This window comes from Echiichthys vipera (assembly GCF_963691815.1).
Source record: "Echiichthys vipera genome assembly, chromosome: 11".
NCBI lineage: Eukaryota > Metazoa > Chordata > Actinopteri > Perciformes > Trachinidae > Echiichthys > Echiichthys vipera.
In genome coordinates this window covers 8,575,307-8,595,661 of record NC_139836.1, presented here as the reverse complement: position 1 = coordinate 8,595,661, position 20,355 = coordinate 8,575,307, and the positions used below count along the sequence as shown (strand labels likewise).

At 40.4% G+C, this 20,355-nt stretch overlaps 1 protein-coding gene across 1 annotated transcript in view; it reads right to left on the bottom strand.

Moving 5' to 3' along the window:
* The window catches only part of inpp5a (inositol polyphosphate-5-phosphatase A), a 162,411-nt gene that overhangs the window by 99,398 nt on the left and 42,658 nt on the right, over positions 1-20,355 (bottom strand). The window contains exons 2-4 of the mRNA XM_083922975.1: positions 14,480-14,521; positions 1,993-2,093; positions 1,618-1,705 (exon numbers count right to left, since the gene is read on the bottom strand). Coding sequence (XP_083779101.1) covers positions 1,618-1,705; positions 1,993-2,093; positions 14,480-14,521 — 231 coding nt within the window. The remainder of the gene's footprint in view (positions 1-1,617; positions 1,706-1,992; positions 2,094-14,479; positions 14,522-20,355) is intronic.

The following is a 20,355-nucleotide window of genomic DNA, read 5'->3' as shown; positions in this document are numbered from 1 at the left end:
TTTTGATGTAATTACTTGTTCCGACAGTGAGCTTTGCCTTTGTATCTATTTTAAACTGTACTTTTTTCTTTTTTTTTTAAATTCACACATGTTATTCCTACAGTGTAGGATGTACTTAAAGTCTTCCAAAACTCACAAATGTAAAAACTAGACTGCTAAAACTCAAATTTGTGATGCCATCCTGTATAAAGAGTGGAGCTGCTTCATTGACGATAAACTGGGATAGATGTTGTGGATGACACTGAGAGCATCCAGGGGAATAAAGCGTGTGTGGAAATAAAAGAGAAAAACAAACTAAATCAGTCTCCCAAATATCATTTATGGAGCAGCTCCACACTTCCTACCTGTTGACATCACAAGTCTGAGACGTTCTTCGCCGTTTTACTAATGCTAAAGAATTCATTAGACGCAAATAAATCCTGACAATCAATAAAAAAGCAGTCCCAGATCATTAAGTTTTAAACTGAGCTCGGACAGCAAAATTCTTAAAGTATCTACTGCCATCTTGTGGCCGTCTGCTGTTACTACATATTGAGGGGAAAGCGGCGGGCAAAAGTACATTCGACTGGAATATTAAGCCATGATTCCTGTCTTAAGTTTTATTAACATTTACTCCAAGTTATGCCCTTGTATTCAAAATACATGAGTAGATCCCACAAAGTATCCATATATTTTTCTTTGCATCAACCAACAGCTTGTGGTTCTTGCGTCATGGCTGCAGTCCATATGTGGGTCTCTGCTGTATTGAGATCTTAATATGCCAAAGCCCCTGAATGATGCATTCTTCAAATACACTCATTGTAAGCCCTTTCAACCATGAGCTAAAATTCCACCGGCGTCCCCAGTTTAAGCTATGATCACAAAATGACTCGTGTGATGACACCTGACTGTCTGATGTTTCCTTTTGTGGTGAATTCAGAGAAACGAGGGTCTCTCAAGACTGAAAGTATGATTTAGCATAAAAGAGTAATAGTGTAATTATAGAAGCATTACTTTTTAGCGTCTTATTCAAAAAGGTGGTGTATGCTAAATTGTAGGTTCATAATTTTAGGTTCACTGTAGGTTTACATGCTTTAATGTTCAAAAAATACATTTTATTTCACACTCTCTGTCTGAATATACCTGTATTCACCCTCTGTCTGAAACGCTTTGTTTTAGCGCCTGCTGTGATTGGTCAGCATTTCCGGGTCTAATGCCTGTATAGAACTGTAGGAGCGCTTTCTATATATGTATGTACCTATATGTATTATAGTTGTGACTCTGTAGCTCGAGCGTTTTGATACCTTCACAGTATTGAAATAGCACCTCGACCTGCAATATTATCAAAAATGACATGGGAATCTTACTTTTTACAACATATGCCCTTGAAGAACAATGTTTAAAACACAATTCTGCTGTCTGTTTTCCAAGTATGTTTTCATGAAATAGATTAAATGAGGAAAGGAAACTGCAGATCGAATCTAATCAAATAAGTGTTGAGCCCATGACTCCTCCCTAATTCAACAAATGGAAGCTTAGATTAAAACATTTTTTTTTAAAAACACTTCTACTTCAAAGAGATTGTGTGTGTGTGTGATTGTAAGTGAATGGACCATCAACACATAAAACAGCCCTTACTGTGAAATGCTCCTGGGATTTGTAGTTCTCATCGAGGTAGACGCGGGCTCTGCTGTACTCCCTCATGGCATCACTGGACAACAGTTCTCTGATGGACAGATCGCACACACAGACAGCCGGATATGTCAGGAAATGTCAGTCAAAGACGCCAAGGATTTCTTTAAGTTGAACCAAATTTAAAATATCCTGGTCCAAGATTTACACTAAAAGGCTTATTATTTTAAAGCAACATATTTTGCTGTGCTGGCGTGCAGCTGTGATGCGACCAGCGGGGGGAGTACTCCTCCTGTTTAAAACAGACTGTTTCCTCCTCATAGAGACTGCACAGCTATTACAATTATATCAAAACAATTAGGCCATGAGCATGACACTTACTTGACGAAACAATCCACGTGCGACATGGATGCCTCATAATTCTTCCCTCCCACCTCCTGACAGTGCACTGCCAAGAAGTGAGGCTTGTGTGACTGCACTGTCTGTATGGGAAGAGAGAAAGACAAAAAAAAAACACACGTCAAAAAGAATGGAAAGGTAAACAGTGCCACTGTATTATATTTTTCATCACAAGTGCACCGATAACAGCTGTAACAACACTACAGTAGGCCCATCTGCTCATAATAAACACACCTTAAGTTGAATTATTCAGGCAAGCGCAAAATCTAAATGAGCGCCGCCTCTATGATTCTCCCTAACTCAACTCTGTGACATGCTACTATATTTACACAAGACAAAGTGCCTTGCTAATGTAGGCAGAAGGCACTTAGTGAGCTTGTTCCACAAGCATAACGTCGGCCCCTCTTCATCCACCACCAGGGATGTGCTTGCAGCACAGTATGTATGTATAGCACGGTGTTACAGATGGTCACATGTCAGCTCGTGCTGACAAATCCCTCACTTTACCAATAACAACTCCATCGCTGCAGGAATTCTTATTAGGATGTGGGCAAGACTCCAGCATTGCATCCAGTTGCATGCATGTTCTGTGATGAATGCATTGCATGCTGTATATAAAGTGAAAGTGGTAAGATTCACTTCCTGCAGGCTGTCCCATCCGCAGTCCCATGAGCTCATGCTGCTTTCCATTAACATTCCCTCTTACACACAGCGAGGTGTTTGTGAGCACCCTGTCAGAGGTGTTCAGGGTGGCTGACCTCTAATGGAAAAATCAATAGCACAGAGTGATTTACAGCACTCACAGGCACTCACAGGGTCGGCCCTATGGATGGCAGGCAGAGAACATACATCAATGTCACTGTGTGTTGGGGGGTGGAGGAGCGACAAATGTTCCCTGGACCCGAACGGGGGTCCTGCTACTTCACCGGCACCCCACCCCAGCCTTGCATTATGCTCACTACAGGCCCAATCAAATAAAAGTAATGTATGGCAATAACACTATGGATTTTCCATCAACCTATGGCTTGTCACTTAGCCCGATGACCCAAGAGCGGAGACCTACGGCGGCTCAAACTTGGAAAGATTAGTGGACCTATCAACTCACGATGGAAAAGGTCACACTCTCAAGGAGCTTGCAACTAATGTCAGGCTCAAATGTGACGTGTGGGACGTGAATGTGTGCGTGTTCACACTCACACGCACGTGCTTGCGTTAATCGACTGCATTCTATTTATCTTTCCAGGCTGTAAATTCAGGTCTACGTTGGCAAACAGACAGTATCCAGGTGGTAATTTCATTACTAGAATCACCAATGCTATCAGCCCCAAACCAAACAGGATCAACCTTACTTTACTTTGGCAAAGAGCAAGCCTGTGACCAATATCTAATTAAAGGTACCACTGTTAACAAGAAATTCTGTTGACATTTGTGCCGAGCAGTGACCGGAATATTGACTCGCTAAATATTGTATCTATAAAACATGATTTTATGGTGGGCAGCAACAGTAGTGGCCTCTCTAAACAACCCTCAGACAGTGACAGCTGCTATGGCAGTGCTGAGAGAAGGCTGTCTGGCCATGACTGACATATGGAACCATTTCTCAACCTCACAGGGATGTCAGCATGCCCTCTCACCCTTTCTCTTTTTCTCTCTCTCTGTCTTACCATGACCTATTCTTGACAATATTTGAATTCCAACATTTGAGTTCCCAATTATCTCATATATATATATATATATATATATATATATATATATATATATATATATATATATATATATATATACATACAGATAGACAGATAGATAGATGGATAGATGGATAGATGGATAGATATACAAACATACATACATATATTGTGCATTTGCCCATTAAGCAGAGGTGGCCTGTTAAGAGAAAGTACTGCCCTAAACTGTAATACAGCCTTCTGTAGACCCCATGGGACCTCAGCTCGCCAAAAATTTACATTGGTGTCTATTGAAATGAAAAAAAAATTCCTGGTTACAGTCATTATCTGTCCTGGATAACACCAATGATGTTTTCTGCATTAAATAAGATTTTTTTCTTGTTAAGAGTTTGAAAGTTTTTAGTAAGATTGCTCAGTGAAAGGCTCTGGAAAACAGGTAATGAGAATGACTACATTTCATGTCGCCTATGTGACGTCACGTCATCACGCTTTGCCTCCTCTTCTCAACACTGAGTATTGCTTCCTAGTCTGACGGTCTTAAAGAAAGAACACCCGTTCTTGCTGGAATGTGGTCATTCTGGCACAAAACACACTGGCATCTTGATCTCAATCTTGGCAGAAGACGCAGCAGCAGCAGGCCTCAGAGGTGAGAAGTGGAGGGCAAGCGTGATGACGTGACATAGGTTTCATCTTCATTAACTAGTAAAGGTCAAAAGAGGCACTGTGCACCAGATATCAGCTACGAGACAGACACGGCCTTTGATGAGGACTAATCAGGAGTCCTACTTTGTGGTTCCTATTTGGAGGTGGGAAATATCACAGGGATCATAGGAGATTGTGAAACAAAGTTGCTTTACTGAACAACTGTGAATTCACTCAGTCAAAATCTTCTGATAATATAAGATGGGAGAAATTGGGCTTTGGGATACAATCTGGTGTTAAGCAAGTTATCAAATTAATTATACTAATAAGTACATATGGAAGCCCTCGGAGGCAATTGAGAAAAAATAATAATTCTGGTTCCAAGTCTGTTTTAAATAGTTTTCTCTCCTGTGTTTATGGCACTTACTTTCTAAGTGATTGTTGTTGTTTACTCATAGAGAAATTGTTGGGTCTCAGTCTAGACGCAATAATCTCTATGGAAAGTGTCCTGGGATAACTTGTGTTATGATTTGACACTATAAATAAAATTGAATTGTAATAACCACTACAGCCACAAGAGGCTGAAGTGCACCACAGCCCCATGTTTTAGATAGGAGTTATGTTACGTTACTGTAGTGTCTTTCTTTTGGCTAGAAATGTATTTTAATCAGCATGGTTGTGCTCTTCAGCCTCTTGTGGCTGAAATGAGTATTACAACAAAAACATTCAGAAAAAAACTCCTTCTGCAACATGCAATATCTCCACTGCAACTGTCTCCCAATCAGTCCACAATGTTCATACAAGGCAATGCCCCCTGTCACACTGCCAAACGGGTTAAGCAGTTCCGTGAAGCTAAGAATATTGAAACAATGAAATGGTCAGCCCAGAGTCCAGATCTAAACCCCATAGAGAATCTCTGGAAAATCCTCGGCAACAAAGTAATGTCTATGAAACGCACTACAGTAACTGTACTGTGGAAGAGACTGAGTCAGAATGGACCAAGATCTTATGACACAGTGGTTACTGTAAAAAATATCAATATTGAACTATTAATACGTTGTTTTCTAATTTTGATCCCCAGTGTATACACACACAACATTAAACCCAAATGTTTAAATTCCAATACATCTCTTTGTCAGGCAGGCATGGGGTTTCAACAGAAGGTTCAGGAGTCATAAAATAATTAGAGATTGGGTCTTTAGAGGAAACATCACATCAATGAACCATCTGATCACCTTCAAAACTTTGAGTCTCTGAAATGTACAGATAACAACACTGGATGTGCGGAGTGGCCTGTGATGGTCCAGAGAAGTTTCCAATGCAAATAAGCTGCGGGATTATTCAATTCAGTGTGGTGCGATGCAAAGCACTCCTTATACTACCATCAATGCCAGATTACCATTGAACCCCATCTATTGCACACATGTGGTGCAGGCAAATGACCCTGCTTTGCTTATGTGTAAATGACTGGGACATCCTTAGACAGAGAGAGGTCGTGATACAGGATTGGATTTGACGCACTGGCATTAGAAGTAAGAAAATGAGAAGCAAAGACTTTGGCAAAGCTTTAGTCTTTGCATGTAGAATGAGCCTCACACATAATAGCTTTGCTTTTTCACTTTATTTTGTGTCATAGGCTCCAATACAATCTATCCAAAGGCTAAACCCAAGTCTCAAGACAACACAGTAACTTGTGATCCGATTTTTGCAGTGGGAGACATCGCCCTTTAACTGTAACTAAGCCTGTTGGATGTTTCCACCCTGTTTCCTGTAATTTGCCATCTAAGATATGCATACAAGTTAAGAACACATGAAGGAAAAGCTGACTCAGTGATTGCACAAACTTGGATCTACATGTAAGGGCTGACTACCAGATGTTAATAAGAAGAAGAATTAAGAAGAATTCTTTTTATTTATCCCGCAAGGGAAGTTCTATTTTTTCACTCTGTTTTTATTATTATACAGGACCTATATATATATATATATATATATATACACATGCAATTGATGGAGAGATGTCAGAGCTAGGCGAGGGGACTGCCAATGGCTCAGCGCCCCAAGCAGTTCGGTGCCTTGCTCAACAGCACCTCGGCAGTGCCAAACACCAGCCCACGCTCCATTCATGGTCCACACAGGGACTCCAATCGGCGAAGCTGGGGTTCCCAGCCAAGTCACCTATGGACTGCGCTACTGCCGCCCCAATAACAAAGTTTCTTTACACCCCTAAAATGTTACGGTGAGATCTAGATTCCTGTAAATGCTTACAATAAGATCACATCCTTACAGAAATGCCCTGCGATTCTCTAAGAAGAGACCTACACCCACAGATATCTTGGTGCTCCCCAAGTTAACACTGCAGAGTTCGTCTCAACTGCTCCTAACATGCTTGGATTTTGGGGAGGCCGGAAAACACAACCTCTGCTAAATGAGTCAGAGTGTCAGATCAGCAGAGGAGAAGCGAGTGAGCACGGTAGCAGGTTTTTGCAGTAGCTGGTACAAACATGCCAATGATGTGTTGTGTGTGTGTGTGTCACAAAACAAATAATTATTTTCCTCAAGGAATTCCCTGAAGCTGCAGACTTGATCTACTGTGTTTACTGCTGAAGAGCTGGAGGCTCGACAGCTAGAATACACACTCTATTGATTCCTTTAATTATTATAGATTTTTACTGCATCTTATATTTTGTTATTATATTTTATTATATACTGCAGCTTTGTCTACTGTTTTTCTATAATAGATATGTTTGATTGCTTCTTATATGTTTTGTTATAATGTATCATATTATATTATGTTAAATGTATTTTTATATTTACTATTTAGTGTTTTTGTTTAATGGAGATGAATTAAATGCTGAATAAATATGTTATTATATTTGATTTTATTATATTGATATGTCTTGTAGTGTTGATTATTTACCATTTTTATTTAATGGAGATTTTGTTCCATATGTTTTTTACATAGGAAATATATTTTTATTGCATAATATATATTCTTATCTTTATGTGAACAATTTACTGTTTTTCTTTGATGATTTTTATCTTTTAATTTCTTATATTTTATTCTATCTTAATGTTATGTCTTTTATGTATTTCACACAATCGTACTTAATAAACATTTTGAATCTTGACGTAGGAAAAGTGCAGGTACAGGCAAACTTGCACAGTGCCCGTTACTGCAATCTCCTGTCTATAAAAGCCAGTTTAACAGCTTTTATTGTTTATATTTCAGTGGAATTACGAAAGGATTAGTTTTGATTCATTAAAAATAAAAGTAACCCTTTCTGTGCAATGCATACAGTTGCTTTGGAGCAGAGATTTACACAGCTTTTTTTTTGGGGGGGGGGGGGGGGGGGTGCTACAGTGTGAATTGGCCACACCTATTTCAAGTTTTCTGATGATAAGATGTATAATAAAAGTGCTGATTCAATTTACTGGGTTTGAGACCTATGTGTTCCTGTGTCAAACAGCCTTTGGATTCTTGCCAAGTCAACTCAGAGCAGAAGTCATAAAAATACTCCTTGTTAAACACACAATGTGCCTTTCTTTTTCCAATCCACTGAGATTTTCCAGTGAAAGACAAATCATAGTTTTAACAGTTCCACATAGCAGATGATCGATGGATCCCAAGACACAGTGAGCGTATTGCATGTGCGGAGGGGTCACGATGAGCTAGCGCAGCACGGCTGATTGTAGTTCACTTTAGCCGTCACTGGTGGTTGTTCCCAGCCGTGCCGAGTTCAGAGTCTGATGCTTCTTTCCATGACGTCAGCCGGCAGCAGCACAGAGCTGGCAGGAGGTACATGCCTGCCTCGTTCGCACACGGGCACACCTCTCTCTCTCGCCATGCATGCTTTTCTTTCCCTCTTTCCCACAACACACACATTCGCAGATGTGATACCTTCGTCTAAGCTGCACAAGCCTGCTGTACAATGCAAACAGAATTCCTCAAGAGCCGTAACCAGAACATGACTCTCCACACACACACACACGCATATCCAATAACCTCAGTGCTTAACAAAACATAGAAGCTGGAATCACCTGGCAATCAACATGTTCTGGCCCGCCAGTGACAGATAATTACAAGGAAGAGTAAATCAAAGTTGACTTGCAGGGGCCAGGCAACTGAGCAGAGGGATATTCCTCTGTATTTTTTAACTTCTGTAACCAACTATGAAGTCTCAAATGAGGTGAAATTATTTAGAGGCCCTTTCAGATTAGATTAGTTGATTAGTTGAGCAATAATAACCACTGTAGAAATGGGATGAAATGATGTCCCATACAAGATTCGAAGATTACAATGAGGCATGTTTACTTTGATTGTCTAGTTTAGATTAAGCCTGAAGGAACTGATTTGTTTATTGTTACCAATCAGGTTCCTTACCAGGACTATGTCAACGCTGACACCTACATCAGTATTTTGTTTCAGAAAGGCTGTGAAGATCCAAACCGTCAGACTGACATTCCTCTCTCCACATTCCTCTCTCGACTGTACAAGACACTACACTACGTGACAACATACAGAACATCAAGGTTTTGTACACGATATTCAGAACATTAATATAGCAGTAAACAAAGACTTGCTACTGTATGTAAAGATATAATGGAATAATGAGCAGAAAATTAAGTCACACTCCCTCTGTGTGTGTGTTGTAATGTGAGATCCTCTGTTCTTTTGTTTTAGTAGCCGTTCTGGACGTGCATGCATGTAAGTGCATGCGAGCCCCTCCGGTTGGCGTTGGTATTTGGCGAACTGGGAATGAAAACAGGTTGTTGTTGCCAGCAACTAGCCGCTCTGCAATGTGCTCATACAGAGGTTACTCGCTGATAACGACGATGTCCCAATTGAGACTGGTAATGTTACCATTGATGAGCACTGCTATCTCACGGAAGCCAGGTCACCCCAGTGAGTATGTGAGCTAACAATGCAGACAACTAACCCCCATCGCTACTGTTATTTCTGTTACTACTGTTGCCATTAGCACTGTTAGCAATCCCAATTTCTTTAATGAAACAGACTTGTCTTCTTTTTTACTAAGATATCAATATATTTATCTACTTTGATTACAATCTACTGGTAATTTGATTGGTGCAATAATCTGGTTAGGACTGCCCTGAAAAAGGTTCATAACATCACTTTTAATTCCAATTTAACCACTTAAAGGTTCCCCCGAAATGTTAAGTCTTGAATGTTGTCAACATTAAAACAGAGGTCCTAAATCACTCAAAGTTGTTAACCTACATAATATGTTGTGTCAATATTTGTAGACTACACATTGCAATGATGTTGTCCAGTGAGACATGAAAGTCATGAAAACTGTCTTGACGGCACAATTGAGGGTATAGGTTTCAAGGAGTAGTATTCTATATACAACATCAGAAGGCTATAAATTGTTGGTTGATTTAAACATAAATGACAAAGGGGAAAAACATTGCTAAGAACGGTATCCTTAAAGTTATACGCAATAAGAATTGTGATATGTTGTTTCTAGCTGCATCTTTTTTTGCTCTTTTGTAAACTTTATTGAAACACATTCACCTCTCTACTTCCAGTCCGTCCCATATATGTTACCCTATTAAATCCATACACACACACACACACACGTATTACACTTCTGCCCTTACTAAAAGCCTGACTCAGAATTGGATGTTCCCCATTTCTAATTACAAGGGAACGCAGCATAACTGTGAGTGACGGTCTGGGTTGGCAGACCCTCCGCAGTCAGCAGCGTCACTAACATGGTGGCCTGTTTACATTCAGCTAGGGAACATTGGACCCTGGGAACACAGATATGCTGGTATTTATACAACTGAATAATGTAAAAGATTGCACAATGGCTGTAGTGTGATTATTGCAAAGTTTACATTTTTTAAACTTTAGGTTAGGCCTAATGTAGTTATACTGTGAGGCTGTATTAGTTAGCAAAATTGAAATATTGTATGAGGACCAGGAGTAAAGGCAGACTGGGAGCATGATCATGGAGAGAAAAATCTATGAGGATGTTGCAAAATGAAAAGCAGGATTTGGTAACCTTTAGATCCTACTGTATACAAACTATCAGCTAAATTGAATTCTGCTCAGTGAAAGAAAGTCATGCGGTGAGGTATAATATATGTTTCAGCTCTTAGTACAATAACCGCTGTTGATTTGAGTTGACATAAAGTGGACTTAATGGAACTTATTGGTCTATTAACAGGGAACCTAATTATGAATTCTGTATTGATTTCTCTTAGTTATTAGTCCTGCATTATGTTTAAAAGTATGATGTGCATTCAATTTATATTAGAATGTCTGTGACTCCCACATGCGGCAATCCATTACAGATAGAGCATTTGAGTGCAGATACAGTGCTGTAATAAACACATCTCAAATGCCTCATGTCCACAGAGCTGGTATTCATATTCAACACCAACCGTACAAACAAATTTCGTTGCAAATTTGAAACATCCTGATAAATAATGTGAATCTCTTTAGGCTAGAAGTAGGAATCTTTATGTTCTTCAATATTTGAATATGTGAAATGGGATTCTTGAATTCGCCGTAGGCCATGGATGGTGGCAGTCAGCCTGTGTATGGCTGTGTGTGTTCAGGGTGAGTCGGGAATATTTTCTGTCACAACCAATGGACTGGTACTTCCTGGGAATAGTAAATAAGACTGTGTGTTTTTCTCAGCAGTGTTTGACGTGTCGTTTATTTACTTGGTTTACATACTGTTCTGAACTAACCACTTTTTCCAGTTAGTCTCCAGCCAATGACGCTCTGTCCCAACAGGAACAGTGGAAGAATCAGCTCCTTGTGAAAAAGAACTATAAAAATAATATAAAATAAATATATCTCTACGCATATTATGTGCACAAATAGAAGCACCAAGAGCCGACAGGAGCATAAAAAAGCTTGCACAGGCAGCAACGCTTCATGCAGGATGGATGCTGCTACCTCAGAAAGTTTGCCTGCATTTGTACGCACGCTGAGCATACTTTTGACTTCTCTGCATCAAAGAGCTACAGCATTTATATTATTAACATTCACCACAAAAAGGCTGTTTGACTTCTACCCACAGAAACGCATTTCCTCAAAGAACTAATGCATTATCAACACTTCATTCATAATGTAACATCCTAGAATATAAACCCTCAAAGAGGAGCATGATCATGGAGAGAAATGAAACTCTGAATCGAAGTTTTCTTAAATAGTTCCTAAACATACAGTGTGTGCTCGCCTCACTGACGATGTGTGATATATAGCACCTATGCCCCTCATAAGTGTTATCTTACTTTTCACCTTTTCTTACCTTTCCTTTCATTGAATTATTTTCTTTTTGTAGTCCAGGCATCACTGTGCAGTTATTCATTCATCCCAGTAAGCTCACAATTTAGGATTGTGGTGTCGTGACTGGAAAATACATATCTGGGTCACGTGCAGTTATTCCAGGATACTACTTACTGTAACAATAAAGCTGCAACAGGAAAAAACCCTAAGTACGTCAGACAACTTCCTGGTGAGAAAATCTACCTGAGCCTATCTTGCTGTTTACCTGAGACATTCGTGACACTGGCACGCTACTATCACTGACACATACATCAGTACTGGGCTATTTATACTAACAGCAAGACATCCTAGCTGATACATTTGGAGATACAGCTAATTTTATTCTGTCTCTCTCACTTTCTACATCACTGTTTCTCCTTGGGTGTATTTTATCATCTATCTTCTTTTTGAAGTTTCTATCCAATATTTGTTTTGTGTCATTTATTAAGTGCTGCCACATTTGACTTTGACTGGTGATGTGACATTGGTCGACTGACGCTTTCATTTCTTTCTGTGTAAAGAAATATAAACCATTACGATGCTGCAGCTTTTGTGCAGATTCTTAAATTTTATAAGGAGGTTACTTTTGTGAAAACAAAGCTTCAGGCCTCTGGGTGGGCATTCCTATGGCAGCGGCTCACTAACAATTGGGGACAGTGTTGTTTGGAGACTCCAGGGATGGTTTAGAAGTGAGATGGCGGGCGCACCTCTGACTAATTTCCTGTGTCACGTGGGTTTCACTGCCCCACCTCTTTAGAAGACTAGCGGCAGGTCCTGCATGTATTGATTTCAATGGGAGAAATGAAAGTGAACACCAATTCTAACCAATTTTTTCACAAGCCACGTATCTCCCAAACATTCTGACAACAAAATAACTGACAAAGGGGGGAAAAACAACTTAGTTTGAGACCTGTTTCTCTCTCAGCAACACAATGTCCCGAGATCTGGCAACACAGCTAAGCTAACATCAACTAACGTTACTCAACACCTCAGATAACTAATTTGTCATAATGCTAAATATGGTTGTTAGCTGTGTAAAAATCTAATGTTAGCAAAAGAAAATATACTCACATACTCACAAACCCACACTTACTTAGGAGACAGGAAGTGTATACAGTTTTATACCATTGGTGCAGCTTGTAATGTGCTATCTTTAGTTATAGAATACCTTTGGAGCTGTCAACTTCAGTAGTGCAATACTGGCAAGAGAACATTATAGTCTTATAGCCAAAAAACTCTTCAACAGGCACACATAGCATTCGCTTTCACCTGTTAGCAATTTAAGGCTTTTGCCCCTTTACAAGATTCATTATTTGGGAGGATCCATATCTACTGTTATGTTTATATTATACTGGGAGAGTGAAAGCTAGCAAGCTAAGTCAGGTTAACTAGCTTTCACTTGAAGCTATATAGCTTAGATTGCTAACATTAGCACTAATTCCCACTAGATGCTACATTTTGTTCCTGTTATTTCAATACTGCTGAGTCATTGACAGCTCCTCCTGACTCAGTGTTGTGTTCATCACACATTAAACAGAGGAGGGTTAGTTGCTAGCTAGCATTAGCTGTGTTTCTTTAATGGTTCCAGTTGTGGTGCTGGCCGACCATCAGATTTAGCCATAAGGCTATGTCAATCTGCAGTACCACCAGTATCGGAAACCGAAACTTCACAACCCTGTAGGAGGTGCTGTCACAGCAGAAAATAATAAAACTTCCATTGTTTTTTTTAGAAAACAAGTACAATTTTGAACAAATAAGAACAGAAGTCAATTTAACTTTAACTAACAACATCTTTAAATGTCAAAATATGTTCTCTAGGAGTTATATGCAATTAAAACATATTGCATGTATTTGAATACTGAATTCACCTTTTTACACACACCACAACACAAATACTGGTTCTCATAGCAAAACTACCTGTGTGTCACTCCCTCTCTCTTCTCTCTGTCTTTTACTTTCAGACAGTTGCAAGTTCTAGCTGCCTCACTTCCCTTACCCCAGTGGAAAGAGTTGTGGTTAGTCAGGGGTTCCTATGTAGATGAGAAGGTAAGATATGAAAGATGACTGTGCTTGAGCTTTTGTTTTTTTGAAGAAAATAAACAACATTGCATTTAGAGGGGTGAAAATAAGGTGAATACGATCACAGGAGCTAAACCCAACATTAGACTGCAAGATTTTTTTTTAAACATTTTTTTTAAGTGAATTGAAGCTTTCACTTTGCCCATTAACAGAAGACACACAGATTTAGATTTCCTCTTTGCAAAAAAAGATGTAGCTAAAGGAAGCACATTCTTTTACTTGACCTAACCTACAGAGCTGCAACTGAAAAAGAAAATCATGTGGACTAGCCTCAAGGTTTCTGTTCGCAGTCCCATGACTAAATCTCTAGAAACACATGCCAGGCCTGGGCCAATAGTATCTCCACTGTAACGTAGCAAATCAGGGGAGGGCTATGTGGAAATTAGTAAATTGCATTGATTCTGATAAGATACATTACAATATAATACAATAATCCTCTTTAAGTATGGATTCTCCCTAAAAAATATTCTTAATGTGTGTGTATTCAGATGCCATACATTAATTTCAACCATTTATAAAATAAAGCACAAGTACTGTCTATAGCCAGGAGTTTAGATGTCACTCTGTAGCTGTAGTGTTTTAGTTTTGTGAGCTGACTGACGAAGACTCTAGGAGTATACTGTATGTTACTGTACGTGGAGTATCACAAGATCAGCAGGTGAGGTGCCAGTGAATCAGTTAAAGACACCAATCAGTAAGATGTTATTTGTTTGACTTGCATCATCTCATATTTGAGGCTGGGTTCTGGGTCTCTTACCTGGTAAAACTCCCTCAGCCATGTTTTCTGTAGATTTTCAGGCTGAAAAGAAAAAAGAAACAAGATGAGTATTTTCTGGCAACATCACAGACCCAATGGAGTTCAAAGTGTGAATTTCATAATGCCAGATGGGTTTCACTTGCTTATGTAATATACTAATCAGGACGAAACACACACAAGTGACATCTGGATACTGTCTAGTTGGGCCCAACACTGATGAACTGACACACTTTCCCACATAAAACATGAAAGATTTTCTCTAGATAATAACACAAACATGGGCGTGTGAGAAGTTGCCTTGCTCCAAATACAGTTTCTTTAAGGTGCACGAATCATGTTCTCCAAGATATCTGTGAGCCTCTCGCCATCTTTCTTTCTCTCACCTTCTTTTGCTCTGCCTGCATCTGATACTCCCTCCCTCTCTCTCCTCCTCTTTAAAAGGATATTCCCAGACCTGGACTCTGGATTTGGTTTGTGCAGTGGAAACAGAGACAGGGCCCTAGACAGTCTACCATTTAAGGAGAGATCTCCCTATGTCGATAACTTGGTCTGATGAACAGCACTGCGCATGTGCGAGTTGTAGAGTTTGTCCTTGGAAAACTACACTATAATAAGAACACGCAAGGGATCTGCAGGCTCTGTAGATGCATCAAAGCCCTTATATATTACAGAAGCAGGCACAGTATCCTTGGATGGCACTGGGGCACAAAGCCCACCAAAAACCTAATCGCCATGACAACTCTATCCAACTATGATGACCACCTTGCAGCTGTATGCCTCCTCCAAAGAGCTGTCCCGAATACTTAATAATAATAATAACCTTTGAGCTTCGGATCTTCAATACGAATCAATGGGGGGGGGGGGTTATATGTAGTGAAGACTTTAAAGGAATTTAGTAAAAACAAGGTAAGAAGTGTATTTTTTTGTAAAACATGGATGCTACAGACATCCTCAACCTGGCAGCACAGAAGATCAATACAGTGACCGCATTTTCAACATTAGTGTCACCGGTTCTGTACTCGACCAAATGTCTCCCTTTCTCTTCCTGAGTTATGGCGTTGAATAATGAACTGAAATATTATGACCTTTAATCCATAAAATGTCATCACTTCATCATTTATCCTATTGTGTGAAATTTTGTCATAACTAGCTTTGACCTTAAGTGGTGGACATACTGTATGTGCCACATTTTGAAAACATTCCCTCATTCCTCGTTCCTGAGATATGGCATTCACAAGAACGGGATGGACAGGCTACCTGTAGGCATGGATGGCGCGGTAATAACTGGAAAAATAAGACTGGAAATATTCAACATTTAATACAGTGCAATTTGCGCTACAAGAGTAAAATAGGAGAAAAAAGGGGCGTTTAACAGATATCCAGGATGGAAAAGTGTGTACAACGTGGACTGTATAGCCGAGGGAATCCACCAGACTGGCATTGCATCATCGCCAAGGCTCCGTCCCCTTTTGGGGGAAAGAAATGCACATATGGACAGAAATATGGGAAAATGCTAAGACATTCACAAGGAGGTTCATATTCAAAAGGCTCATAAGATACGATAAGATTACGGCTGACTGCTGCATTTTAGTCATCCACTTAGACGGGGGAAGACTGAGAAGACATGAAGGCAATCCACCTTCATTTCTTAAGGAATAGAATAGAATTACTTTAATGGTCCCAGACTGGGAAATTATTTTGTAACAGCATCAATCAGAACAGAATCATGGATGCTCAGGTTCAGTTAAGGTTGCAAAACAATTACTAGGCATGTCTATATAAAGAACATTAAAGAAACAACAAAATACATACAAAATGATGATCCAAACAAATGTCAAATTGCATTGATAGCTATGGGATGCTATAGGATTGTCTGTTTTCTATCCCCCTGAAGGGTGTGTGGCCTTGGCAATGACACAATGCCAGTCTGGTCTATTGGAGGTAATTGAAATTTAGGGTTTTTTATATAGAAAATTTGTCACATTCACAGCCAGGCAAAGACTGCAATTTGAGGTCCTGTCTGTGTGACACCGAGGCGTAATATTCCTCTTTTCCCAAAAGACAGCTTTCTGGGATAAAGGCATGAACACGTGACGTGAAGCACAAAGTAGGGTGTACAGTGACGTACAACATATGCGTCAAAGAAGTTCTCCCACGTGATCTGATAATTCACGACTTTCCCTGCCGTGCTGGTCGGCAGCTCATGGATTTCACAGGCTTTCCAGTTGCTCATCCCGACTGCCGATATTTTGCTGCCTCTCATTTCAGCGATCCTTTCCTGCTTTTAAAACTCCCTGCTGTGGGTCCCACAACAGTTCACGTTATCAACACCTCCGCCTAAGTCATGCCTGTGCCGCCAAGCCGCATCAACTCTATTTATATGGAAATAGAGCCGCCAATATGTGTAGAGTCAAGGGTGCTAAATATGGCCGACATTACACTTTGTTCCGTCTGACGTTAAGTATCAGGCCTCAAGAAAGCAAGCAAATTACCGTCTTAATGTCAGGCGTAAAAACACCTTTTGTGAAACAAAGCTAACTTCAGGTAAAGTTGCAAACTTACTGCTATGTCTCCCTCAGGTGACAACAGTGGAGGCTGATGTCAGTTGCAATAACCATAATCTTTTTTTTTAAATATCTTTATGAGAATGATGGAAGAATTAAGATTAGAATTTTGACACATCACTCACTACATGATTTTATCTGACAACTTTCAATACATAATGACCCAGACTGGAACAGACCAGATCCAACTTGGTCCGATCAGTCGTCGCACCTAAATTACATTCATAATTGCCTCAACAGTCTGAGTGTGTGTCCCAGCCTTAGGTATAAACCCTAAAATGAACTATCCTTTTATCATTAATGGCAGAAAAGTTTTGTTCTGAAAATAAGGGCATGAGGGACAAATTATCCCTGTGATGTGTGGAATACAAGAGCCAAGAATAGACCATCAGTTCCCAAATCAAGTATACTAACAGATTCATTAATACCCTCAGAAGATGTCATGCCTGATATACGTTGACATTTCCAGGGGCAACTAAATTTCCCAAGACGATGTGTGTGTGTGTGTGTGTGTGTGTGAGTGTGTGTGCCCCAGCCCCAGCCAGATCAGACAGAGCATAGGTCTATATAAGGACATAAGCACTGGACCTTGTCATTAGTCACATGGATGGAGGAAGAGAAAAAGAGAGCAAGACAAGCAGACAGAGGAACAGAAAGGTTCAAACCAGAGAGTAGACCTGGCCATCCTGGTACTACTGTAAAGGATCACATTCAGTCATAAGTTTACATTGACAGGCCAGACCGATGGGTGAAAGTCGTAGTTCTTCTTTCAGAGTTGTTGTGCATCATGCAGGGCATATTTGAGTCGCTGGTTTCTTGGCAAATGATGCCCCAATACCCCATTTAAAAACAGTTTGTGTGTGTGCCTCAAGCTTAGATAAAATACAGTCCTGTGTATCATACTTACATCACACAGACACTCATGAGGGCAATGAATTTACTCTTTGAAAGAAAAAAAAAATCTTCCCAAGTGCACCAGTGGACACAGCAGACACCAACTTGACGGATGTGTGACCATGGAAATGAGGCAATAAAAGCATACTGCCGACAAACAAGTCTTGAAGTATCCTATCTAGGGAATATGTGTCCTAGATCGACTCCACATGGAGCACGGAGTGGAAAGAGTACAGCAGGTTGCTCATGTAGATATTCACCCAGAGAGCGCTCAGATTTAGACTGACCCCATCTCTGATGCGATGTTTCTGGGGAACAGATGTCAGCCTTGCCAGGATCGCTCAGAGGACTGGTGGGCCCTCAGAGGCCTGGACGCCGGAGAGAAAGTCTAATAACGGAAGTGAAGGGAGGGTGAACTGAGTCTATATCTGTAGCCGCGGCACTTTGCCACCAGCCCTCAGCTTATCAGAAGTTAATTTGCAGTTAATTAGAAAGTGGGGCTATACTGGCAGAAAGGTAAAAATAAACCCAAACCCTCCCCACCACCAGCCTCTCCTCCACGAACACCTTCTCTTCCACCGCTGGCACTTTCACTCGCTTAGTTCTCTCCACCTCCTCTCTCTTCTTTAGCCATGCCTCTGTTTTCTCAGTCGATTGGCCTACTTTTGAGACAGCGTGGGGAACTAAGAGACTCTACTTTGGTTTTTAGCAGAAATGTATTGAAAATACCAGCCCTTAAGACTTAAGATAGGTATATCTTCAGTGTCATTGCACTTTTGATGAGTGTCTCAGCAAAACATCAACTTTCGACAAAATGAGAGGGAATCATGAAACCTGCCCACTGTCCATTGGGTTGTTTCGCCTCCTTTAAAATATGTTTGCTGATGTTTCCAAACAATGACAGTTTGATTTGCAACAGTGTTCGACAAAGGGCAGGCATTAATTAATCAATAAATCATTGATTAATCATTTTTCTGTCGATTGACTTTTTTCGCTTTCTCAACTAATCATTGCAGCTCTAACCCAAACAATCACAAAAATATAATTTAATTTACCACTAGTGTCAAGCAATGTGCTGAGCATATCGATATATGAAACGTACACTCCAATGCAATGGAGGTGATGAACCTGGCTGTGAATTTTTTTTTTTTATTGGAACTACTTTCTACAGCATAAACAGTCCCTTTGAAATGTGCTAACATTGGTGTGTGCGGATGATAATTATAAGCAGCCCCATTCTATTAGAGTGAACATCATAAGTAAGCAAAATTATCCGTATGACTGAACACCACTAAACTTTGTGTTTGTGTGTGTTTGTGTGTGTGTGTGTGTGTGTGTGTGTGTGTGTGTGTGTGTGTGTGTGTGTGTGTGTGTGTGTGTGTGTGTGTGTGTGTGTGTGTGTGTGTGTGTGTGTGTGTGTGTGTGTGTGTGTGTGTGTGTGTGTGTGTGTGTGTGTGTGTGTGTGTGTGTGTGTGTGTGTGTGTCGTGGCTGAGTCTGGTATTCCCCAAGAAATGCACAATCCCCTTTCCAATCCCAATTCCCAATCACCTTTACTTAGCCCAAATGCCACTTCCACACTGACCCAAACAGAATCACCTGAGCCCAATCCCCAATCACACCCAACACGGTCCCTATCCCCTGAGTACTAATTGCACCTTGCCCCCTCAAACAGACTTTTAAGCAGCTGATTCACAAGGCCCAGAGGTCTGGTCTCGTTGATTGTTCATGAACTCTTGAACTGACTCAGACAACCCCAGCAATTCCGTGTATTTCCCCGAGCCTTGATTCCTTTCCCTCGCTTTCAAACTCGTGTGTGTGTGTCATTCTATGAGGACTCTATAAATTGTCCTTATTCGTGCACACTAAATGTCAGTGTAAGGTGTGGCCTCTCTGTCAGCAGGAAGTGATGCATTAAAGCTTGTGTGCAAACATTTCAAGAAATTAACGAGAAATTATTCTAACAAGATAAACGTAACTGCACACAAATAGAATGCCATCAGTCTGTACTTTTAAATGCAAAGTGTACAGTAGTTACCAATCGTCAGTGTTGGCTCTACGGGATTAAAACACTAACTAAGTTCTACGAGTTGAGCAGAAGTCCCAACCTTCAGGCTGCCACAGAGCCTCAAAGGTTATGACCTAAAGTGCACATACTTTTCTTCCCTGTGGGTCTTCAGCGAAGCATTCTTTGGCTAATAGTGTAGTAGCATTCCTCAACCCGTCTTGGTATTACAGCATGCCGTTTGAATCAAGGCTGTTGGGGAAATTACGTCAAGGCCGATCCCATTAAAGGCACATGTGGCGATCTGCTGGGAACACATGGCCATCACATGACTCTCCACCTACTCATACTCCAAGGAACCCTCACCCTGTTTCCTCTTGACCTCAATTTCAACTACAATATTTTCATTAGGTTG